This window comes from Thalia democratica, chromosome 2 (genome assembly GCF_965202585.1).
Source record: "Thalia democratica chromosome 2, ktThaDemo2.hap1.1, whole genome shotgun sequence".
NCBI classification, from domain to species: Eukaryota; Metazoa; Chordata; class Thaliacea; order Salpida; family Salpidae; genus Thalia; species Thalia democratica.
The window spans coordinates 58,485,903-58,495,000 of NC_139166.1; the positions used below are offsets into that span (position 1 = coordinate 58,485,903).

Consider the following 9,098-nt stretch of genomic DNA (forward strand, 5'->3'; position numbering starts at 1 on the left):
CTAACACCTTAAAATCAAAAAAATCAATTACCTTTTTTGTAGTAACATTTTAACTTGTATAGCAATCGTTTAACTTAGTTTTACTAAAAAAAAATGAACAGTTGTTTTATTTATTATAAAACATGAGTTTCATTACCGTTATTAACAAGACAATATATGAGGTAATGTTTTGTTAATACATTCTATAACAAAACGTTTATCAAAAGAGTTTTCATTAAAAAGAAAAATCAAATAAACAAATTAATATAAGCTTTAAGTCTATTTTAATTAAAACACACTAAAAAATTTTTGTTTTAAAAAAAATTAACTTATTTTGAATAGTTTAGTTGTTGTTAACTTAAAACAACTTTTTAGCTTAATATGCTACAAGTCTTAAAAAAAAGAACTAATTATTCTAAATATAAAGTTTCTACATTAAAACTTTGAAGTTTTTTCTTCTTTCAAAAGTTCAATTTAATTATGTGATGAAATAGCTATTAGTAGACATGAAAATAAAACAAAAAAAGCGATCTTAAACGAAAACGTAAATAAGGTCATACGTTAAAGCAACTCTCTAAATACTTTAGATACTAAATTTGTTTTAGAGTTAGTGTAATTTAAACTGTTGTGTAATTTGCAGAGATAAATTTAAATGTTTAATGTAAAAGGCACTAAGTTTGAAATAAAACTAAAAAACAGTAAAATTTTTAAATTAAAAGTATACTTAGGCAAAAAAAAAACATCTAATTACAGCTATTTTTTAACTTAAAACATTTTAACAAGTCAAACTACAAAATATCAACTAGAAAACCTTTAATAAGAATTTTTAATCGATATTAATTTGTTTACCGTTTAATTACATGTTTCACACGTTACTTCTTTAAAACTATAATTGTTCAAGGTTTGTTTTTTCACAATGCTTACTGTTTTTTTTATCTTGTTTTATTTTTATGGTCTTAAGTTTGTTTTTAAATGATACAATTTCATTTTTTGATAAATTTAAACTTGTTTCAAAACTCTTCAAATACTCTGTCCATTTTGTAAAACTGCACAAGTTATCTTGGACAACTAATTTTTTCCAATCCTGCTTTTTGCTTTTGTTATTTAATAAATCATCGTAATTGTCTTTGAATAGCTGCTGTTTCAGTTTCAGATGCTTAAATTCAAGACTTTGAGTGTAATCATTCACATGGAAGCCAGCATTAACTTTTGCTTCAGGATATTCCACAGCCAATGAGCTTTCAATCTTCAAAACATCTGTCATAATCTCGTCAAAAGTGTTTCTGAAGTCAATAATCAGCTGATGATCGTTTTCAGTTATCATAAAAAGTTCATTTTCCAGTTCAAAAAGCAACATGACCTTTGTCAGTTTTTGGTGTTTTTTTAAAACTTTCATCAACATTGATTGACGTTTAAAAACCAGGCTTTCAACTTTGTTGATTTCATTTCTTAATTTTACGCTTCTTTTAGCCTGTTTCAAAGATATCTTAAAATTATTTTAAGCCTTTTAATTTAAAATTTAGATATTTTATAGTTCAAAATCTGATACTTTTTCAACACATTTAATTACCGTAAACAATGTTTCTAAACCACACAACAGACTTTATTCATTGTAAAACAAAAAATATTTTTTTGTTTTAATCTTTAATTTACATATACCACACTTAAAAACTGATAAAAAATTTTCTTTGAAAATTCTAATTTTAAAGTCACGTTTGTAAAGTGTAAATATGAAAACTTAGACATCTCTGCAGTTTATTTTAAAACTCTTTACTTTTAATAGTTTTTTATAGCAATATTTATAGAAAAGTTTATTCTAGTAAAGTATATACCTTTAAAAATAAAAAAAAAATAAAAAGAAACAGGTTTATTTTAGATTTTATATTTAACGTATTTGATAATAAAATCCAAACAAAGTTTTTGTTTTTAACAATAGTTTCTGAACTACATATTTTTGTAGTAAATTTTTAGAAACTTGTATGCCAAACGTAAATTACTTTTTTTTAACCGGAAATTTGCACATTGAAAACTTAATTATTTTAATGCTTACTATATTTAGATTAATACTTTTAATTTAATCTCATCTTACACATTCATATAATAGAATTAAAACAAAACAACAGAAAATTAAAACTATAGACTAACTTATATACAACTTTATGTTTTAGAACTATTAGAAACATTCAGTGGTAGAAAAGGCAACATTTTAAATAATTTAAAATAAAAGAAATTAGTTAAAGTTAACTAAATCCACTTCCGTTTTTAGGTTTAGCGTGTTAGGTCTATCAAAACTTATGCAAAAAAAAATTATCTTTTAGTTAACATACACATATAAACAAACTATTAATTACTTCAAAATTTAAAATATGCGTCAATGGTTCAAATAAAGTTTAAGTTTTTTATAGTTAGTTCTATACCACAAAGCATTTTAATCTAAATTCTAAAGGAAACGTATACGTCAAAGCGTTTTAAAATTACTTTAATTATTATTTTGGTTGAAACGATAAAAATAACGATTTATTAGCAGTAAATTTTTTCATTAATGAAGAAAAATATATTGGTAACTATAAGAAAATAATAGTATTAAATTAGAAGTTTTTATTAGTTTTTAATAAAAATCAACATATACGATAGCATTACGAGAAGAGTTTTAATTAAATTTTATATGCGAAAGTAAACATACTTTTATTTTTTATTTTTTATGAATTTATGTTCGTATTATGTTGCATGTTACTCGAAAGTCAGTGCTAGAGAAAAATAAAAGAAGTTTTATTAAGCATTATAATATCAAAAGCTTTAAAAAAATTAATAATTTAATCCATTTTATTATCTTTTAAAATAATTTTTTTCTCTTTGAAGTTTTATCTGAAATATGTTGTGCAAAATTTTAGTTGAAAAAACATAAGTAATTGAATAAGACAACCATTGATGTGAACAAATTCGCTTTTTTAGTCTTCTGATATAAAGTGACATAAACATTGTTTCAAAAAGAATCAAAAATATTGTAATCTCACATATTTTGTACATAGTCATTGCTAACCTTTCTGAAAACAACTTTCAGCTGTGATATTTGAGGTAGTTGTGATTTTTCTGATTGATTACCTTCGTTTTCCATTTTATTTTCGTTGCCGTACTTAAAATTAATCTGTTTATGTTATTAACAGATGTATATGAAAAATAGTCCAATTCTCATTATTCTAATTTAATATAAATTGTATAAGAAAGTTCTTTACCGATAACAACCTTCGAATTTTCTTAAAACTGTTGTAAAAACCATAGCTTTTAATAATAATAATAATAAAAAACAATTTAAATTTTTTTTATTTTAAATCAAGGTAAAATGCTAACAATATTTATAACATTTTGAGCTTCTGTTGAATCATCAATGTCAATGTTTATTTTTCTAACAAAATTTTCGTAAAGTTGTTGTGCTTGGGAATCCAATGTTTTAATTTCTTCTTGTAAATTTATTATGTGCCTTAAAAATTCAGTATTATTCATAACTGATTAAAAAAAAATTAAGCCTCAGTCTAAAATTTAGTCATTGCTTATTTAGTTTTATCTCCAAATTTAGAATTTTGTTTTTTTATAAAACTCTTGACGTATAATAATTACAATTAACTGTCCACATACATTTATGACATACAAAAGTATAACTGAATGAAGTGTGGGAAGTATTAAGAATTAATTATATTACAAGTGTTAAGCGTACATGTACTAGTTGTAATTTAAAAGAACACAAAATCGTGTTCTATTCTGACTGTATGTAACTTACAAGTGCTTCTAAGCTCTAAAAGTATCGATAAATGTTTAAGTAAGACTATAAGATGGAATGTTACCTCATTCAAAAACATATTAAACCTGTAATTTTTTACAAAATTAAAGTAGGAAAACTCTATATGAGATTAAAAATTTAAGTCAATCATTTAAAATTATACTTTTATTTTATAAGTCATCTTAGGTTCGCTAATGAGCACAAAGATATTTGTAAATAGATTCGATTGAGTAAAATAATTAAGATAGTTTTATGCTTTAACTTTACTTTCCTTAGAATTAGTTGTAGAATTTTAAAACCGTATAGTTCAAAATAAAATAAACCATTTACAACAGACAACTAAAAGTTCAAAAACTATTATAAAATAAACTAAAGCTTGTGCATAGAAATATATTAATCAGTTTACTAAATCGAAATTATTTGAAAGTATCTTTGTGCTCATTAACGAAACTAAATTGACTTTAAAACTAAGAATTTAATTTAAAATGATTAACTAAAATTTAAAATTTTAAACGACGTTTGCTTCATATCATTGCAGTCAACAAGGCAGTGTGGTCTACATAAAAATTTCTTACCACTAAAACGCGAAAGTAGTGTAACATGTGAAAAAAAGAGCTTTGTAAATTTTTTAAAGGTTTTAAACTAAGAGATTAACAAAGTTCAACTAACGCTTTGGTTTTTGTTATCAAAGCTTTGATTTCCTTCACTAAATTGATCTGTCGCTTTTCAATATTTGCCATTTCATCTAATTGCTTTCTCACCCAAATTGACTGTGATGACAGCGACTGTAAATTTGATAATAAACTCTAGTTTTATAGTGTAGATAAGTATAAGTATGAACAAAGAAAAGTACAGTAATTTCAGAAATAATTTGTGTAAAAATCGTTTTACAGGAAAGCAAATTCTTTAACAACTGTATATATTTTAAGCTACTAAAAGCAAGTTAAGAAGCTTACTTTTAAAGAGAGAAACATACTTAAAATTACAAAAACTTTAATAGTTTTGAATTTATCTAAAACTTAAACCTAAGTATTGTAAATTACTTGCTTTTGGAAATTTATATTTATTTCGACAAAAAAAAATGAATTTAAACAAACTTCAATTATCTTTAATTTAAAGAATAAAAGCTTAAGATAATGTTAACGTAAATATTTGATGAAAATTACCAAATTTTACTATCTAATTTTTATTTATTAAAATAAGAATATTTGCTTAAGTAGAGTATGTTTTACATTTTACAGTCAAAATTATAAACAGCACGAGCATTATGTCAACTATATTTTACTTTTATCTTGTTCAAGCGGAAAATAAGCTTGGCATCAATCAATTTTATATAAACAAGGTACAAAGTATAAGCAGTTTAACTGCTTTATTTTACGTAAATTGAATAAATGTAACATAATACTAACATTAAAAACTTAAAAATTTGTCTTTGTTTTCCATAAGTGTCAAGTAAAATGTTTTAAAGCTTGTTTGTAACTAAATTTCAATTTTAAGCTTTAAATATCAACCTCAACCATTGATTATCGAAATTTAAGATAAATTTGTTGTTCAGACTAAACGTGCAGTGATACATAATAAGTTAAACAAACTGCTATCATAGCATAAATTGTCGCATTTATTTACACAATTTTCATGAAATTTAAAAGTTTAAAATATCACAAGTTGTTATATAAAACAAGCTGTGGGAACAAAGTCTACAGTTGAAATAAATCTGTAAAATCAATATTTTTGTATAAAAAAAGTTAATTTTAGCGACTTCAAACGTTTTGTAGGCTCCCCTTACGAAAAATATATAATAAAAAGTTTTCAATTAGATTAAATTGAAAAAAAAAAGATATATTTTGAAACCAAACGATATGTGTGGCACTTATATTAATGGTTTTTATACCTTAAACGTATGTTAAAACAAAAAATTTGATTAAAACTACTATTTTTATCTAGTGTTTTGTTTCATGTAAACAAAAAACTTTTTTTTTTAAGTCAAATACAACAAAGAGAACTAAATTAAGTTTTAAATTTACTTTGAATAAGTCTAAAATGTATAATTTACTAACAAAAACAAAGTTAAAGTTTTTAGTTAGTTTTGGGTATGGAAACTATTTTAGTCTTTAACGCAAATAAAAAACAATATTTTTTACTTAAATTTTCTTTATTAAAAAAAAATTTACTCAAGACTTAGGGTTAATTTCTATATCTTGTTATTAAATAAAATCTAAAAACAAAACTAAGTAAGTTTTAATGAACTTTTTCAAAAAAAGCTAATAACCAAAATTAAAACTTAAGTAGAGGACTCGGTTTAGTCTTTAACGTGTCTTTCTTTTTAAAATCCAAATAAAAAGATATGATTTTTATATTTATTGAAACTCGTATACAAAGTATAAGGGTGTACAGTAAGAAAATGTTTAAATCAATAACTTTTATTAAAACTTAGAAAAAAATTGATCACCAAATAGTATTTATAGGCATTATTGTTCCATCAGGACAACATCTCATAGTACTTCTTGATATCGTTTTTCCAAAACAACACATTCTAATTTGTGAATTATAAGGTCGATTTCCACAACACATATCTGGTATCCATTGATTTGTTGTTAAACTTCCATTATTTACACCGTTATCTGACATTAATTTTAATTTTTTCAAGCAGTTTTTTGTTACTTAAATTATTAAGGGTGTTTATTGCATAGAATATTTTACTCCTTGCAAAATAAAATAAAATATAAAACAACGATTTTGTTAGCATATGAAACTATCTATAGCTATAAATCAACGAAAAGTTACAAGTATAGAGAACGAACAGCATTATTTTTTTCGTTGAGCTTTGTCTAACTACGTGACATCATAAACTTACTTTATCGTATAATTTTTCATTGATTCAGAGTTGATAATAAATATTTGGTAAATATTAAATGTTTGAATGAACGTTGTTTTAGTATAACAGATAAACGCTTTAGTTTTTTGAATTTAAAAAGTACAAGTTAAGCTTATTAATAAATTTAGTTTTTATATTTAATACGGAAATCAAAGATTTTCTTTTGCAAGCCGCATTTGGTCCGCGGACCAAAGTTTGAAAATCCCTGATTTAAAGTACTGATAACATTTGAACAACTTTAAATAATAAGTATCTATCAATCTTAAAACTTTCTAAAGATTTAATTTAAATTGGTTTTTACTAACACGTAAGAATTTTTACTCTTAGTTTTTATATAAGATAAATTGATATAATTTTAACGTACTAAAACAAGCTTGTGGTGTAACTTACATGAATTTTTGAATGTGGAAACTTTACTTAGCCTAAGTAATATCTAAAAGTATTTTAAGCATATTAGTTTTTTTTAAGTGCATATTTCAAAGTATAAGTAATTTATCATTTTATTGAACTATTTTTGAAAATCAAGACTGTAGTTTAAAAATAGTTTTTTTCTCTTATTAATATAATACCCATTTAACATTAACTTGAATTGATTTTTAAACGACAAAGTTAATGATTTAACACTTTTTTAAGCCTTTTGCTATTAATAAAGATTTAATAATAAATTTTGTTAAAATTTGTAACTTATATTCAAATTGGTTCTACAATTTAAATAGGATAACATTGGTTAAAGATAAACTAGATATTTTAAGACATCTAAACTATTACAACATCAAACCTGCAAACGTATGTTTCCTTTTTTCACGTTTTTGACAAAAAAGCTTCTCTTTACCTGAAGTGATTTGCAGGATCATAATTAAGACAGTGAAACTAAAAAGCTTCTCAAACATCGTTATACTATTGTTTCTTCTTAAAAATGCATTTATCATTTGTTGATTCTATCTGAAAAAATTAATATAAAATTTTTAAACTAGTAAGTTCTAACTATTTCAAAAATCTTTTCTCTTACTTTATATACAAAATTTTATATTATATAAAAAATACTAAAAATTTCAATTTTCATTAGTAAAAAGGAAAAACTGTGGTTTTAAAGTCACGATAATTTAGATTAAAGTAATTGCAAGAATTTTATAAAGAATGCTTAAAACTAATGACAAATTGCTAAGAGAAAAAAGAATCCAAGAGTTTTTGGTAAAAGTTGATAAAAGAAACTTCTTAAAAATAATTGTTTTTAACTAAAAAGTTTAAAAACATAAGTTTTTTTTTAATAGTACAAATTTTACTGTTTACCTATAATATTTTTATGCTTTAAGTTTAATGATCTTTAAAACAATTTAAGCTAAAAGAGAAGCTAAAGAATGTTTTACATGTGTATACCTTTAATGTTTTAGTAACAACAAAAAGCTTTTATATCAGTACTAGAAAAATTGTAGACTTTCTAAAAACAATAAAGATTTAAGCTAGACATATTATTTTTCAAACCAAATAAATCTGTTTCAATTGAAAATATGTTATAAATTTTGAATACTATTCTAAATAAAACTACTCACACTTTTAACACCTCATGCAAACACAACACAATATTTATTTGACGTTCGTCGAACTTTTTTTTCAAGCTTTTTCTTAAACATGTCTCTTCTCTTAGTAAAGTAGCCCTAGAGCGAATTTCAACAGTTTGGATCTTTAAAGTTCGGAAGAAAGTTTCTATATTTTATAGTTTTAACATAGCATGACGGTTAAGTATTCCAAAGCACAAAATAATTTTTTAACTGTTTTGATAAAAGTTTATATATTGTCTATAAAATATAAATATTTATACTTTTTTAGTAAAAAGATGGTTTTGTAACATAAATCATAGTGTTTAGATTTAAACCAAATACTCAAACCGTTCAATAACATTTAAAATGATTTAAAACAAAATCCATAGACAATAGCTAAACAATTATTCATTTCGATTTAAAAAAAACCACAGTATTTTAGTGTCTGATAGATAAAATGAGGTAAGAAAAGTTTAACACCTAAAACCACCAGTAAAGGTTTAAGTTTGTTTTTATTTTGCAAATTTTTGTGTCGTAATTTATGCTGTGATTGATTTAAATTAGATAGCAATAATGTTAAAAGTTAAACCTGTACAAACTTTCGTTTTATTTAAAAACATTAAGTACCAAAAATTTTCACTGAATGATAAAAAAAAATACAGTACAATAAGCTTTTAGCAAATAATATGTTTAAAACTAACCTCTAAGCAATAATAGCTAAGTTTCAAAATCAACAGTTACAATTTTTGTAAGACATAAACAATTTTGTTTTATTTCAGTTTCAAGTAAAATTCATATCTAGATAGTTCAGAATAACTAGCAATAGGTATAAAAAACAATCTAGAGAAATCTACACTTTTTTAAGCATAAGTAAAAATATATTTAACAGTAATGTTGTACAATTACTATTTAGTTTTTTACATGTTTAAAA

General features: G+C 23.1%; 1 protein-coding gene across 1 annotated transcript; it reads right to left on the minus strand.

Annotated features, from left to right (window-relative positions):
* Window positions 1-735: 735 nt before the first annotated feature.
* On the minus strand, window positions 736-7,563 carry LOC145829859 (uncharacterized). Its single transcript, XM_082937734.1, has 6 exons — window positions 7,408-7,563; window positions 6,204-6,375; window positions 4,424-4,539; window positions 3,328-3,457; window positions 3,020-3,124; window positions 736-1,450 (listed from the first exon to the last, which is right to left on the minus strand). Exons 3-6 carry the CDS (start codon window positions 4,492-4,494, stop codon window positions 866-868), a joined length of 891 nt encoding a protein of 296 aa, XP_082793860.1. The 5' UTR covers window positions 4,495-4,539; window positions 6,204-6,375; window positions 7,408-7,563; the 3' UTR covers window positions 736-865.
* Between the last annotated feature and the right edge of the window lie 1,535 nt (window positions 7,564-9,098).

What these genes read in the sequence shown, in the direction of transcription:
- LOC145829859 (XM_082937734.1), bottom strand. Translation starts at nt 4,494, where the DNA reads ATGGCAAATATTGAAAAGCGACAGATCAATTTAGTGAAGGAAATCAAA. An exon ending in CTCAAAATGTTATAAATATT is followed by an intron (nt 3,125 to 3,327) that starts GTTAGCATTTTA and finishes TAACATAAACAG; the next exon opens with ATTAATTTTAAGTACGGCAA. An exon ending in TGAAAGTTGTTTTCAGAAAG is followed by an intron (nt 1,451 to 3,019) that starts GTTAGCAATGAC and finishes TCTTTGAAACAG; the next exon opens with GCTAAAAGAAGCGTAAAATT.